This window comes from Thermobia domestica, chromosome 7 (assembly GCF_964235325.1).
Source record: "Thermobia domestica chromosome 7, izTheDome1.hap1.1, whole genome shotgun sequence".
NCBI classification, from domain to species: domain Eukaryota; kingdom Metazoa; phylum Arthropoda; class Insecta; order Zygentoma; family Lepismatidae; genus Thermobia; species Thermobia domestica.
Window position 1 is genome coordinate 71,854,567 of NC_137460.1, and position 17,198 is coordinate 71,871,764.

A 17,198-nucleotide genomic window follows, 5' to 3' on the forward strand; every position below is an offset into this window, starting at 1 on the left:
AATTCATATGATACTCTTCCATATGGCTACACTACTTCCAACAAAAGAAGAAGAGAAATGTAATAAGGCCCTTTATAAATATACGTATGAAGAAAGAATAATCATACTCTTTAACATGGACACGACGTGGAAACATCCCTTTTCATGTATTGTTGCCGGACCAAGTGGATGTGGAAAAACTTCCTTTGTAATACGTTTCCTGTCCAATTTATCACGTATGGTTAATACATCGTTTCGTCATATTTATTGGTACTATGCAGAATGGCAAAATGCATACAGAGAAATTTCGACAAAAGTACAATTTATTGAAGGATTACCTCGAACAAAAGACTTTTTACCTGAAACTGGACCACATCTTATTATTATTGATGATCAAATGTGTGAAGTGAACCGCAATATAGTTGATTTCTTTACAAAGGGTTCTCATCATAGAAATCTTAGTGTACTATTTATTACACAAAACATATTTCATCAGGGAAAAGGAAGCAGAGATATGAGTTTGAATTGTTCTTATATCGTATTATTTAAAAATCCAAGAGATAAATCACAAATTAAACATTTGAGTTATCAATTAACTCCTGAGAATTCAAAATTTCTTCAAGAAAGTTTCAACGACGCAACAAAGTTACCATATGGATATTTCTTTATTGATTTAAAACAGGATACGCCAGATGAACTTCGTTTTCAAACAAATATCTTTCCTGATGATATTTATCATTACGTTTATGTTCCATCGAAATAGAAGAAGAAGATATGTTTATAATGATTGTTTTAAACTGTGTTTCTTCATTCTGACAATATGTCTCCAAGAGTAAAACACGGAGATCTTCTTCGTACGCTGAGCAAAGCAAATCCTAAATTACGTAAAGCTATACTGGCCAATGCAGACTCTTCAGTGATTCGAAGTATTTGTGAATGTTGTTATAATGTATTAAAAGGGAATGTACCTCTTACAAAGACACAGAAAGCAAGATTAAAGCGATACAAGAGGACGCTTCGATATCTTGTGAAGAAAGGAAACTCCATCCAAAAGAAGAAGAAGCATTTATTAGTACAGCAGCAGGGTGGATTCCTACCGGCATTATTAGCTCCTATTTTAACTGGTGCATTATCAAGTTTACTATTCCGTTAGTACAATGGAACACGCAAAGAAGATGATTTTAGTTCCACCTGAAGTTCTGAATCGTATACAAACACCAACATCATCATCATCATCAGCCCTGGAGAAACGTGAATCTAATTTGGATCAAGAAATGCAAGAGATTTTACAGTTATCATCGCTTAGTGATGAAGAAAAGTGGAATCAGTATAACAATATTCTTCAAAAATATTTACATTTAATACGAAAACAAGAAGAACCTGTGACACTTTCAATTACGTCAACTAAATCAGAGAAGCCTGAAGTAGAAGAAGAAATATTATTATCTATACCCAAAATGTTTCGTAAAAGAGCTGAATTACTACTACATAGAATGAAACATGATGATAATATCACGTGGGATAATAAAGGAACTGTTTACATCAGAGGTGATAAACTAGAAGGATCTCACATTGTAGATTTAATTTCTGATGTGTCGCGACCCCGGAAACACACAAATCCACCGGGATGGGAGAAATTTTGTAATTATTTATCTTATAATAACACACCTCAAGAACTTATTGGAAATCCAAAACGTTTGTCATATATTTTACGACGAACTAAAGCATCACCAACAGCATCATCGTCAAGGGAAAAAATACCTCTGAAATCGTTTGCAGAAGACGACGAAGAAGAAGAAGAAGAAGAAGAAGAAAAGGAAAAAGTAATATCTCCTATAAGGAAAAGGAAACGTGCCTGTAAACGTCCAGTATGGTCAAGGTGGAAACCGTAAACAAACAGTTAAGCAAGATTTACTACAACCCTTCACATCCTGCCTCGTTTTCAACTGTTAAAAAACTGTGGATAGCTACAAAAAAGAAAATTCCTATACATTGTATAAGAAGATGGTTACTGCAACAAACAACATATACGTTACACAAACCTGTACGTCGTCGTTTTAAAAGAGATTTCTATGTAGTGAATAACATTGATGATGAGTGGGAAAGTGATATTAATGATCTTCAATCTCTTCATAAATTTAATGATGGATATCGTTATATTCTGACAGTGATAGATGTGTTCAGTCGATATGCATGGGCTGTGCCATTAAAATCTAAAAGTACAAATGATGTCTTAAAAGCATTGCAAATTGTGTTCAAAGACAGAAAACCAATTACATTTCGAACAGATAAAGGAAGTGAGTTTACTAATAAAACAATACAGAAGTACTTAGTGCACAACAAAATAAAACATATTACAACTAAAAATCCTGATATAAAAGCTAGTATTGTAGAACGTTTTAACAGAACTTTAAAAGAAAAAATGTGGAAGTATTTTACAAAGTATCAAACGTATAATTATTTAAATGTATTACCTCTTCTTGTGAAATCATACAATGAAGGTTATCATTCAAGTATAAAGATGTCACCTGCAAATGTTTCTCAAAATAACCTATTACAAGTATGGCATAATCAATATGATAATAAAATAAAGAAGACGAAGAAAAAGAATCCAAATTTCTCAAAACATCTTAAGATTGGTGATACAGTACGAATTAGTAAAACTAAACGTACATTTGATAAAGGATATATGCAAAATTGGACTTGGGAAATATTTAAAGTGAAGAAGATAATACCAAGAGATCCACCTGTTTATGAAATTGAAGATTTAAACAAGGAACCACTGGATGGATTATTTTACAGAGAGGAATTACAACCTGTGACGTTATCAAAGACATTTTACATAGATAAAATCATACGTACAAGAAGAAAAGGCAGCAGAAAAGAATATCTTGTTCATTGGAAAGGATATCCTTCTTCTTTCGATTCCTGGATACCTGCATCATCCGTAAAGAAGATCGAGAAGTACAATGGAACCTGATGGAGATTTTTACGTTACGCTTCCCAGTAATAGTTCTATGGAATATTTTCCTGACAACACCTTAACATCATACACTACGAAACTTCATCAAAGAATGGAATTCCATGAAAAGTGGGAAGTGGCTATTGTTGAAATTCATTATCCTCATTCAATATTAAATATTAATGACGAAAATAATAAAATTTTTTACAAACCTGCAAAAAGTGATGAATGGAAATTTATAACTATTCCTGTACGTTATTACACTGACATATCAGAATTGATAAAGATAATAAATACGTACAACAGATTCACAAATTTACATATTTCTTATACTCGTGAGAGTAATACCTGTTTTATACGACGTCTTCATAAAGACATAGATGTAGACGTTGCATTATCACCAAGTGTTAGTGCGATTTTGGGGTTTGATCCAAGCGTTGATTTAAAGGATATGCAACAAGGCCAAAGCATTCCAAATTTACGTTTAGGACTTCCATCTACAATGTATGTGTATTGTGATATAATTCAATCTGTATTTGTTGGAGATACAGTAGCACCATTATTACGTATCATAAATATGAATCCTGTGAATCATACATTTGGAAGTAGTGTTATAGAAATTTTTAATCCTCCACATTATGTGCCTATAGAGAAGATGCATTTTGAACACATCAAAATAGATATAAGAGATAGTACAGGCTCTCCACTGGCATTCACTTTCGGAACTGTATGCGTTAAACTACATTTTCGACCAGTGCGTCAACATCGACAAATATGAATAATCCATATTTACAATATTATCAAAAACAAGCTCTTTCTGGAACTGGAAACGTTTATGTTGGCTCCCCTTATCAAGTTGGACATGGTATTGGAAGTTTCCTTGGAGGATTATTTCGTTCTGTCATGCCACTAGTAAAACAAGGAGCTAAAACAGTAGGAAAGGAATTATTAAAATCTGGAGCAAACGTTATTACTGATGTCATCATCGACAATCAACCTATTAACGAATCCTTTCATCAACGAATGGGTGAAGCGAGATCCGTCTTGCAAGACAAAGCAAAAAATAAACTGAAATCTATGCTAGGATCTGGATATCAACGAAGGAAAAGAAGAATTACACATCATTCCATCTTTAACCCTTCACCATTACACATCATCAAGCGCAAGAAGAAGAAGGAGAAGGGCAAGAGGAAACGTACACAGAAAACAAAGAAAAATCAGTCTTATAAGAAGAGGAAGTTATCACACGATATCTTTGATTAAATCATCACCATTATGGCTTTCTTACATCATCAATCCTGCGAGTGTGTAAAAAGTGAACTAGATATTTTTTCTACAAAACCAACGCAAACCAGTATATTGGATAATCATGTTGTTACATACAAACCAATCAGTTCACTAGCTGATAATGCTCCTATAGAGTTTGTCATCCCAGGAACAAGTGATGAATACATAGATCTACCACATACTCTTCTTTACATCGAAGCTCAAATCGTTAAGCCTGATGGATCAGCATTTGGTGAAAGTGATAAAGCTGTGGCTCCTATTAATGACTTTTTAAATTCTATGTTCAGTGAAGTGGAAGTGTATTTAAATAACAAACTGATTTCATTTCCATCTCATAATCATCCATATCGATCATACATTGAAAAACTGTTAAATTATGATGATTCTGCTAAAAATACTCATCTTCAATGTGCATTCTGGTTTCAAGATACTGCTGGACATATGGATGCAACATCTAGTGGTAATAAAGGATTTCAACAACGTTATGAATTAACAAAAAAAAGTGCAAAATTCGACATGCTTGGACATCTTCATTGTGATATTTTTAATCAAGATAAATTTTTAATCCAAGGAGTAGAATTACGTCTCAAGTTAATTCCTGCAAAGCCAAACTTTTGTCTCATCGCTAGTGATGCGTCTGTTGAGGCTAAAGTGAACATTTTAGACGCTGCTTTACATATTAAAAAGATTAATGTTAGTCCTACAATAAAACTAGCCCATAACAAGCTTCTACAATCAACAACAGCCAAATATCCTCTCACAAGAGTGCAAATGAAGTCATTCGTCATTCCAAAGGATCTTCAATCAAAAACAATTGATAATTTATTTATGGGAGTATTACCAACTCGAGTGATTGTGGCGTTTACACAAAATGATGCCTATACAGGAACAATAACTTCAAATCCATTTCATTTCAAACATTTTGACATCAATTTCTTCTCTCTATACATTGATGGAAAACCTGTACCTTCAAAACCATTACAACCAATTTTCGAAAACAACCTCTATGTTTCCTCATATCATACCTTATTCTGTGGATCAGGCATTCACTTTTCCAATCATGGCAACAATATTCCTCGCCTTGACTTTCCTCAAGGATACACTATCTTTGTTTTCGACATTACTCAAGATGGAGAAGCCAGCGCTGTGCAGCATTGGAATCTTATACGGCATGGGTGTGTTCGTCTGGAAGTTCATTTTACGAAGCCTCTACCAGCACCTATCTCCTGCATTGTGTATGGAGAATTCCAATCTCTCTTAGAAGTGGATCATCAGAGGAACATCATCATGGATTTTTAAAGGTACGTTATTTAAATATCATATCATATATGTACATGTCTGCATTTTTATACATGATGTCCTCTACACTAGATTTATTGAATGCTTTGCAAACAAATTCTTTATTTCACAATCATTTCGTTGGCGTATATGCAGCCAATGAATTACCAGCACATGTTCCACTACCTGCAGCTATCATCATAAATACAGATCCCTCGAACAAACTTGGCACACACTGGATTTCCGTATATATTCATACTGATGGCCGTGCCCACTACTTCGATACATTTGGATTTCCTCCATATGTAATGCATCATATTCAATTTCTACGTAGAAATTCCACTTCTTATACATTTAATAATAAACAAATTCAAAGTGTAAAATCATCCTTATGTGGGCATTATTCATATCTTTTCCTATGCTTCAAAGCTAAAGGAAAGTCCTTAAATGAATTTCATTACACTTTCTCATCAACTCCAGAAAAAAATGATCGTCGTTTGCTGTATTTACTTTTACAGGTAATCATGTCTTCATTCTTCTTCTTCGTTTGTTTTGATTACTTTCTTTTCATATTATTGAAGGTAGCCATTTCTTCTTCTTCTTTATTATAATGTGTTTGTATGTATTATTATTTGTTCATGATTATAGATAAAATAAATTTTAAGTTTGTTTTTCAATTTTTTTTTCATTTCAGAGAGTAAAAGATCGTCATCGTGTGTATGGACATCATCTTCAATGTACAGATTGACTTGTATCTACGTTTCATCATCAACATCAACAGCAGTAGTATCATCAGTGAACAGTATATGGCAGTTGTGAAGTTATCATCATCCACGGACAGTGGAAACAAAATCTAACGTTCTTTTAAAATATACTATACTTACCGGCGTTTTAATTGTGTAAATAGTTTCATCAACAATAAACACTTTGTATTATTTTTTCTCTTTGAAAACAAATGTTTTATTTCTTATTTTCTCCGTTTCCTAATAAATAAATATGTTTTATGATCAGTTATGTAATTAAATACACATATCATAAAACATATTTTTAAGTCATTGAATTAAAGAATTTCATAGTGATTTAAAAAAAAAGATTCTAAAACTGATTTTTAATTCAATGATGTAATCATATAGCTACATAATAATAATAATGAATTCAAATACTTAATCAGTTATTCTTTCGTAAATTAAATCAAGTATGTGAATTCAATATTATTATTATTATTATGATAGGACTTTTGTTTTTAAAATTTTAATATTAATTATTATTTTAATTCCTTTTTTAAAATTAAAAAAAGTCCTATCATACTTAAGACAAAGTTGTATAATAATAATAATTTCAAATACTAATTTTTATTTTAACATTCATTTCAAGAATTTGAATTCATTATGATTATTATTATTATTATTATACGTATCACTTATAATATACGAGGAAAAAATATGTTAGGATTTTTTTCTTATAAAAAATTTTAAAATCCTAACATATTGAGGTGTATGAAACGAACACAAAACACACACACAAATAAAACATTTCACTTTCCACTATATATATATTTTTATTACATTTGATATTACGTTGTTTCGTATACATGAAAAAAAAACAAATCAATTTCTCCTTCTTTTATGAAGAGTCGTTCACTTCATTGATACCCTCCGAAGGTTGAGTTTCGGTTTCCCCCCACCATGGCTGTGTCGATACACTATCAAATAAATCAGCCATTATTGAATCTATAAGTTTTTGTTTGCAAAATACTTTCATTTCCAATTTTAAACGTTCACCATCAATGTTCACATCACTGTTCTTATCAAGAGAGACACTTGGAAAACTAATGTTCATACCATTAATAATACTCTGTTCATCTACACAGGTATGGATTCCGGCAAGTCCTCTGCATGTAAGACACTGTAATTGTACATGATTACGAATAGTATCTGTACACAAGTCAAAATATTCACGTAGCACAACACTACAAACTTTACTGTTTTTCACAGCATGTTCAATACACGGTAATATTTCCAAGAAATAAAGCCAATCACTTGAAGATAAGTACACAGTGTTTCGAGGAGCATGAAGTGTTCCTTTCTTCTCTAACATCACTAATTTTTCACCCATTAGTTTTCGTACCACCAGTTCGTTTTTTCGACCAAGAGATTTTATAAATGTAATTTCCACTTGAGAATTTAAATAGTCCGTAACAAATGGGATTAAATGTACAAGTTTCTCCCACTCTGCCAAATTTAACTCCACTCCAAACACAAGTCCTTTGCCAACACGAATCACTGGTTCAAATGTATCACTATCCAGTCCAATGCAAATTAATTTGGTTTTCATTGAATTAAGTCCATATTCAACATTTAACAAGTACTCTTTCTTGGTATCCATAGTTGACGCACAAGCACTCAAAGACATGTTACTCCGGTCGCTGGTCAGTACAGAATAACGACACTATGCATACAGATGACTGCGCATGCACGAAGAGGAGGGGCAAAGAGGAAAATTCATGTTTTCATCTTGTTTGTACATGTCACCATACACTTACGATGAGTAAACCAGTTCAGTAAATTCAAGATCGTGCATGTTACGTCCAGATACATTAATCTTCATTCCTTTATATATTAAACAGACATTCCCACTTTGTAAATACGTTAATAATGCACCATTATCTGCTTCCAATTTTTCAGTACAACGTCCAGGTAAAATCACTTTTTCACCTCCTTCAAATGTCACACAGGCCTTCCTACCATATACCGTTGTAATTATCTCACAGTTTACAATACGAAATGGTACTCCAATCTCCAAATCTCGCATTTTTGTAAAGGGTACCATTGATGGCTTATTAAGCTTATCTAATAAACTCATTGACGATGACATCTTTAAATTTTTGACGTTTCTTCCTTTGCAACAGCTGCTAACAGAATGATCTACACAAGCACATACGTTCCGCTTACGCTCTTCGCAGGAGGGGTGAGGGGTTTGGGGATTCAAATTATTAGCCAATAAACGACAAGAACAAGAAAAAGGCATGTTTTATCTTGTTTTTTACATCTGGTAGGCGTCCAAGACTACAAGCATAGCAACAGCAAACCAGCATTTTCCCACGGGCTTCTGTGGTAACCGTAAAAGGCTATGAACATAGCAACTAAAGAGGAGTAGGGGGTAACGGGGGTTCAAATAAACCAAAATTTTCCCACGCGTTTCTGTACTAGCCGTAAAAGGCTATGAACATAGCAATAACAACAAACTGTTCTCATAGGGGTTCAGATAAACCAAAATTTTCCCACGCGCTTCTGTACTACCCGTAAAAGGCTATGAACATAGCAACCAAAGGCTTGTCGAAACTTGCCTCCCAATTCCAGGAAATGATATCGCCAAAATTTTCCCACGCTTATGAAGGAGGGGATATCTACTGTCGGAACAATGGGTCATTTTGGTCACACTTTGGAGGCCCATTTTGACACACTTCTGGTGACTGGCAAAACGTGGAAATAAGGGCACGAAACGGCACGAAACATTCACTAGTCGATGCGAAAGGAAGGACCACGAAATTTGGTAGTGGCGGAGCACTGGGTCATTTTCGTCCCACATTCGAGGCCCATTTTGACCGTCTTCCAGTGACGCCAAAACGTCGAAATACGCGCACAAAAGGGTACGCAATGTGAAATTAACGACCTCGAAATTCGATAGTGGCGGAACAGTGGGTCATTTTCGTCCCATCTTGGAAGCCCATTTTGACCCACTTCTGGTGACTCAAAAAACGTGAAAATGGGGGCACGAAACAGCACGAAAATTCAGTAGTCGATGCAAAAGGAAGGACCTCGAAATTCGGTAGTGGCGGAGCAGTGGGTCATTTTCGTCCCACCTTCGAGGCCATTTTGACCGTCTTCCAGTAACGCACAAAACGTCGAAATAGGCGCACAAAAGGGTACGCGGTGCGAAATCAACGACCTCGAAATTCGATAGTAGCGGAACTCTTGTTCATTTTCGTCCCATCTTGGAAGCCCATTTTGACCCACTTCCGGTGACGCACAAAACGTGAAAATAAGGGCACGAAACGGCACGACACATTCACTAGTCGATGCGAAAGGAAGAACCTCGAAGTTCGGTAGTGGCGGAGCAGTGGGTCAATTTCGTCCCACCTTTGAGGCCATTTTGACCGTCTTCAAGTGACGCACAAAACGTCGAAATAGACGCACAAAAGGGTACGCGATGTGAAATTAACGACCTCGAGATTTAATAGTGGCGGAACTCTTGGTCATTTTCGTCCCACCTTGGGGACTCATTTTAACCCACTTCCCATGACGCACAAAACGGAAGTAGACGCACAAAACGGCACAAAACGATATGAAGGAAACGAACTCGAAATTCATTGGTGGCGGAAGAGCAATAATTTGTTCCGCCATATTTGTAGGCCCATTTTGACCCACTTCCGGTGATGCACAAAATGTGGGAATAGGAGCACAAAGCGACACAAAACACGCACAAAAGATGCAAAACAAAGTATCTCGAAATTCGTTGGTAGTGGAACAAGTTAATGACGCCGTGAGCACCAATATAAGTATATACTGTAGTTCTTACCAGGGAGCGCGGTGGGTCAGTGGTAGAGCGTTCACCTCCGGTGCTTGAGGTCCCTGGTTCGATCCCAGCTCGCGCAGTTTGGACTTTATGGTGGACAAACACCGTGCTGGTGGATTTTCTCGGGGTTCTTCCGTTTCCTCCCACTTTCTTCATTTCATTCATTTCCCACCATCACCGTCTACTTTAGCCTAACCAACATAAGCGTGGGACGTAAAACTAAAGATTTCATATCATTTTTTGTAGTTCTTACCATCAAGGCTGAGAACTGCACGGTTCAATTTTTTAGCCAAAGTAGAAGCCCAACCGGAATAGTGATGATGTCAACCGGCCCGGCTCGGTTCAACTGAGCGTACAGCTTGAGCTGGCTTGGTTGGGATTACCCATCGACTGGGCTCAATTGAGCCAATGGCTTGAACCGGCTCGGTAAAGACGAGTTATCGACTCGGCTCAATTGGAGCCAATGGCTCGAACCAGCTCCGTTGAAACGAGTCCATAGGCTGGGTTCGAGTTAGCTTAACTAAGCCAATGGCTCGAACCGGCTCGGTTGGGGTAAGCAATCAGCTCGGCTCGGTTCGGCTCGAGCTGGCTCGGTTGGATGAGCTGTTGGCTCGGCTCACTTCTCGGTTCGGCTCGATAAGTGAATGAGCTGTGACCGAGCCGCTTGAGTCGTTGACAACGCTAAACCCGGGTCGAGCAGTTTTAAACATGTTTGGCTGGAGTCCCATAACTTCTAACAATTTTTGGCTCGAGCCCTAATACTTGCTCCTCCTGAACTCAAACCAAGAACCTCGTGACCGATGTCCTTGCCTCCTGAAGATTTCTTGACTACCGAGATCGACAGTTAACTAATTTTTAGTATTCCGATACAAACCGCCTATATTCCATGTTTATACATGCACACGGTGTTATAATAATAATTAGTTATAGTAGTAGTAGTAGTATCATTGATAATTATATTGTCTATGTAGGATACTTGAAGATAGTAGTACTTGGAACTACACAAAGGATTTAGCTCGAATTGGCTCGACTCGACCTGAAACTCGATCCGAATTCGAGTCTAGTTGGGGGGAAATGTTTCGAGCCGAGATCTCGAGTCGAACTCAAAGATGTCTGCTTCGAGTCGAGTCGAGTTTTAAAGAAAACTCGCTCGAACTCGCTCGTGCTCATTCCTATTGTATGCATGACGGGCATATTGAGTTCTTTCAAGGGGGATAGAACCATAAACATAATATATTTAAAAAATACTTAGTTTGACGGCTTTCTTCCCAGGGGGGGGGATGGATGGTAGGTATCCAGCATTTCTTATAAGTACCTTATTTGAAATATGTAAAACAGTAACAAGTGGACAATACAATATACACACATCTTATCTTCAGTTTTAATTGCTGATTTCAATTGCAATTAACAATTACAATTAACAATTACAAGTTTCAATTGTCAATTGCAATTAACAATTGAATGCTTCAATTGCACCCTTTGCAATTGACAATTAACAATTAAAAGTTTCAATTGCCTGGTGACCAATTAACAATTAACAATTGACGAAAATTTAATTGCTAATTTTATGATTGAATTCAATTGCAATTGAAATTAATTGTCAATTACAAATTGAAATCAATTGCAATTGAAATCAATTGCAATTGATTTTCAGAGCAATTACTTTCAATTGATTGATCAATTGCAATTGATTTCAATTGATTTTGCCCAACACTGGGTGTGCTACCGTCTTTTATCCTAAAATATCGGCTATCTTCGTTAATCTTCGTCTTGCCGACTGTTGGCGATATTGAGCGACTCCTCTTCGTTACTGTCGTCTGCATTGTGTTTATTTAGTGTAAGCACGTGTAGAAGACATCTGGTTACAGCATGGTGTGAAGACATGCGGAACCTTACAATAATCTTGGGGGGCAGAATTGATTGCAGAAAACCACTTCTCGCTATCTATTACCGTTTCTGCTTACCAGTGATCAACGTTAAAACCGAAAATGGTTGATTTATACCACTTGTGATTTGAATATAACCTCCATCAACAAACTAGAGTCATAGCCTTTGATCCTCTTCATTCTGGTCAAAATTGATGGTCATCCATGAAGTAGTTCTTGAGATTTCGTATATTCCGGAAGGACATACGGACATAAAAGGTAAATATATATATTTACAAGAGTTCACAGTGAATTAAACTCCTTGAAATATCCTAAATATACCGACCAAATATTACACCATTTAGAGAAATAACTTCAAGGTAATGAAAATAATGACTCAGAGCGGAGAAGAAAGAAAAACTTCGTCTACCCAACTGAGAGATTAGTGGCCCAAGATGGAAGTGAATTAATGAATTATTATGACTTAATAGTGGCGGACAGCAGCGCGGGGATATTTGTTCCTCTCATGAACCAAGAAGAAAGAAGCAATTGGGTGACTGTGGACATTTGTGAAGAAATAATTGTATAAAAGATCTTATTTTTAGACTTTCAAAATATGCTGTTCATAAATCTAGAAAAATCTATCGAATAACTACGCACAGTCTCGTGAAAAAAAAATCTTGGCCACCCACGCTGCTTTAGAAGACGGTATTCTGGCAATCATGAGTAGAAAATTTTAATACTTTAGCTCTAATTTAAGATCTTAATTGGCCGATGAAAATCCGCATTTATTTAATTCCACCTGCAGGTTATAGTACAAGACTTTTCACAAAGATAGAGGAGTGACCAGAATTTTTCTGAATAAGACTCTGTAGATAGGTGTGTATGTGAGTCTGTAGATAGACATTAGGTTAAAAACAGTAGAAGATAGCAAGGAATAGTTTTCTAATATCGATTTGTTTTCTTAAGAGAAGGTTTCACTTATTTCTAATCCCTCTATTTCATCTGAGAGTGGTATAAATCTACCCCGTTAACCATGAAATTGAAACTTAATTATGAAGGGATTCGTTCCGTAACGATGATTCCTTCAGTGGAATGAAAAGATAGAATCTGCAAAAAGAACCTGATTGACCTCGGAGAAAGCAAAAAAACGGATTCACTCAGAAAAAAATGGTGAATTAATTCACTAGATTTGGTTCATGGAACCAAACAGCAGACAGATGGACTCATATAGTGGATTGGAGACCACGGTGGCTCAGTGGTAGAGTGCTTATCTCTGGTGCATGGGGTCCCTGGTTCGATCCTCGGCAAAGTAAGTTTGTGGTGGACAACATCGTGTCCGTGAGTATTCTCGGGGTACTTCCGTTTCCTCCCACTTTCTTATTCTACTAATTCTTCCATCATCATTCACTTGCCTTCATCATCGTCTTCCATAGCCTAAAGGGCATAATCGTGGGACGGTAAACTGAAATATTTTGTTATTTCATTTTCATCCAGTGGATTCAGTGAATGAAACTCGACAAATGCAATCTTCAAAACGGGTGAAGTTTGCAGGTCAGAGGAAGGAAAATTAATTCTCTTTGCCCCACTTTTCAATAATTTTTCTACCATTGAAACTGGTATGACTATTGCATGAAGAAACGAATCAGAAGAAAAACCAAACTATTTTGGACGTAACCGAAAGGATTATGTGTGTTTTTTTTTTATCGAAATCTTGTTTGTAGGAATCAAATTGAAGAATCGTATTATTGAATGAACTGTAATCGAAAGAATTCGATTCAGAAGAACGAATTCATGTGATAGTGGTTGAAAGGAATCGATTCTAGAAAATGAATCAAAATTCTTATCACTATTTTCCATAAATATATCAATGTTATAACCAGTGACGCATTTAAGATTTTGTTTCGGGGAAGGGGGCTATGCACAGCACGGGGAAGCAGAGGGGCAATTGTCCACCTGAGTTTGAGAATTAAATATATTTTAATTTATGCATTTATTGAAGATTTAATGGCAAGAATTGCAGAATGGTGAATCTTATACGATATGATATACACAATAATTTAGCAGTGAAACTATCCTTTTATTCTACTCGGGGAACGCGGTGGTTCAGTGGTAGAGCGTTCAGCTCCGGTGCTTGGGGTCCCTGGTTCTATCCCAGCTCGCACAGTGTGGACTATGTGGTGGACAAACACCGTACTCGTGGGTTTTCTCGGGGGTTCTTCCGTTTCCTCCTACTTTCTTCATTCCTCCATTTCATTCATTTCTCATTATCACTGTCTCCTTTAGCCTAACCGCCATAAGGTGGGACGTAAAACTTAAAGATTTCATTTTATTATATTTATAGAAGAAAAAGCATTATCTTGGCTTACCTAATTTCCCGAGCTACTTATTCCCCCCTCTTGATTTTCTTTAATTCAAACATTTATCTTTCTTTATAACTAAACGATGTAAATATTCCTTTGCTATAATAACTAAAGTCAGTTATATTGATATCCGTGCGAGTTGATGTGGAACATCAGTTTCGCTTATCAGCTCCTCTTATTTTTGGTGTTACTGACGACGCCGACTTGAATCACAACTAACAACGGTCAAAAGTATTATAGTTGTTACTTTCTTTCGTTTTTCCTAAGGAAAAGAAACAGAAGAATAGAATGGATGAAATAAAAAAAGAACGAATGAAATTCTTACATGGAAAGAAATTTGACAAATACAGTATTATTTCTGAGCAAGGAGCATAAGAAAATGAAATTCTTAGAAATGGTAAGAAGGATTATTGTTGTACGTGGAATGCGAAAAACTAACACATTTATTTCGGGGGGGGGGGAGACTGAACCCGATTGCCTCCTAAATACGCCACTGATAACATATTCATAAGAACAAATATTGATTTAATATCAGTTTCTACTATACGTAATCAATCCAAACTGACATTGTATTTTTAAGTTCAAAAAATTGTTATATTAAAAAAAACTTCAAAAAATATGTTCATTTCTATAGGTATTTCAGTTAATTGTTTATACTTCTTTCCTTGAACTTTCGTTCATATTCTTCTTATCCTCTTTGGCCTGCTTATTCACTTTTCTAACGTTTCGCTTCGTCACTGACAATTTATTGGATAAGAAGAGATGTATTTATCTCATCTCCCTTCCGCCATATGTAAACATGATGTTGGAAAGGTCACGAGGTAATGTTTAATCAACTGTCTAAACGCTAACAACATAGAGGGTTTCTCCCTATGTGTGTGCATCTCTCTCTCTCTTTCTCTCTCTCCTCACACATGTAAACTCAACCTGATAAAAAACAGAAAACACTCGTCATTGTAAATGAGTTTGAATTTCGGTACAGCTCCAATTTACAGCATTCATTTCCATGTTATTACCATTCATTTGGGAATGGTGAGCGTTATATTAGCGCCCAATAAGATCTTATTGAGTACAGTTAAGAGCAAATACATGTGAACGAAAATTAAATAGAAAATGCATTATGTCCTATTTTATATTCTGTACACTAAATAGGAAAATAGGACAATCCATATGTATTATACATTCCTCTCTTGTAATATCTATGACAGAAATAAAGAAATAAAAATAGTTTTGAATAAAAAAAACTACTGACGTAACCTTGTATGGCCATAAACGAGTAAATAATTTAGATACAATTTGTTTACATCTCCATTATGAAAGGAACATAAAGTCAATCGTGAAATACAAAGGTTCAGCTATACTTTGACATCATTACATTATTGACAGAAAATACGTTAAATCATTAAAAATACTGAAACAGACTATCATCAAGCTATTTATTTTTTACATTGTCTAAGTACTATGAGAGTAAATTATATAATGTTCAAAGAATATTTGCTATTATTTTTATGCATAGTAAACCGAACCTTTTATTATGACTTTTACAACTACGGCGACTTTTACAACTATAGACCTATATAGGTTGTATCAAGAAGGACTCGAAAACTTATATCGATTTATTTATTTAGCTTACAGACATTATTTTGGTGTCATTTTGTAGCAAAATACTTGTTTTTTTTTTTTTGCCTTATAGTCCTACTAAAGATGTTCAACGTAACTTCTATTGGTGATGTAGCACACATCCCATCTGAAGTCGATTTCTTGTCAAATTCATTGCAACATATGAGGTGTGACTTGTATGGTTGAGATGCATCAGTTTCCTCAACATATGCCAAACTGTTATATGTGGGGCGCTCCGGGGTCGAGGAACACGCCGGACTGTTCACAAACCTTTGTCTCACTTGGGGTGGGATGGCAGCCCACTCCTCCTGCAAGGCGGTTTCAAGTGCGGCAGGTGAATTTGGACGAGTTGGTATGGACTTTAAATGCCGCTCCAATTCATCCCAGAGATGATCCATGAGATTCAAATCAGGCGATTGAGCAGCTCACTGAAGTCGATGCGCATTGTTTTCGTCTGACACGACATAACATTGGAAGCTTTATGGCAAGGGGTACTATCATCCTGATAGTAACACGAGTCTATTCCAAAGAATTTCCACAATGTGAGAAGCACTGAATTGTCCAAAATGTCCAGCTAATTTGCACTTGTCATGTTACCTGGCACAATAACAAGCGGGCCTAGGTCGAACAAACAAAATGCATCTCACATCATTATACCACCACCACCACCACCAAATTTCACTGTTGGTACAATGTAGTCTGGTAAAAAGCGTTCCCCGGGTCGTCGCCGCTCCCACACCCGACCATTAGACATGAAGCATGTGTACCACAATTCATCACTCCATAGCACATGTTTCCATTGGTCTAGGGTCCAATTTTGATGAGCCTTACATCATAACAACCTTCTGGCTTTGTTCGTTGGGGTGATGTGTGGCTTGTGGTCGGCTGCTCTACCATGGAAACCAAGCGCATGCAGTTCTGTTTTGACGATATTCAGTTAAATTCATGTGCCCGATGGAGTGTAAAAATTGTGCTGGATGATGGATGCAGTTTGACGGCAATTGCTGGATACCACTCATTTCACCACTCTCTTGGGTCGTCCGGGCCGCTTAGGAACATTGGTGACACCGTGACGTTTCCAGTTCAGGATTACATCATCCACTGTTGATTTTGGATGGCGTAATTGGGTACTAATGGCACGACAAACCCGCATTGATACCTGATGATGACTCTCCTATCGAACTCTCTAAGTTCTTGTCTGTGCGCCATTCTCAGTCAAACGGACTCCTCGCATGACGCACGATCACTGATAATGCCTTCTGCACTGAA

General features: G+C 36.3%; 2 protein-coding genes across 5 annotated transcripts in view; one reads left to right on the forward strand and one right to left on the reverse strand.

Annotated features, from left to right (window-relative positions):
* The window catches only part of SLO2 (slowpoke 2), a 664,715-nt gene that overhangs the window by 601,021 nt on the left and 46,496 nt on the right, over nucleotides 1-17,198 (reverse strand). The window lies entirely within an intron of this gene.
* Nucleotides 4,680-6,418, forward strand: LOC145688891 (uncharacterized protein F54H12.2-like). The gene is made up of 2 exons (XM_081763053.1): nucleotides 4,680-5,529; nucleotides 6,201-6,418. Exon 1 carries the CDS (start codon nucleotides 4,745-4,747, stop codon nucleotides 5,525-5,527), a length of 783 nt encoding a protein of 260 aa, XP_081619179.1. The 5' UTR covers nucleotides 4,680-4,744; the 3' UTR covers nucleotides 5,528-5,529; nucleotides 6,201-6,418.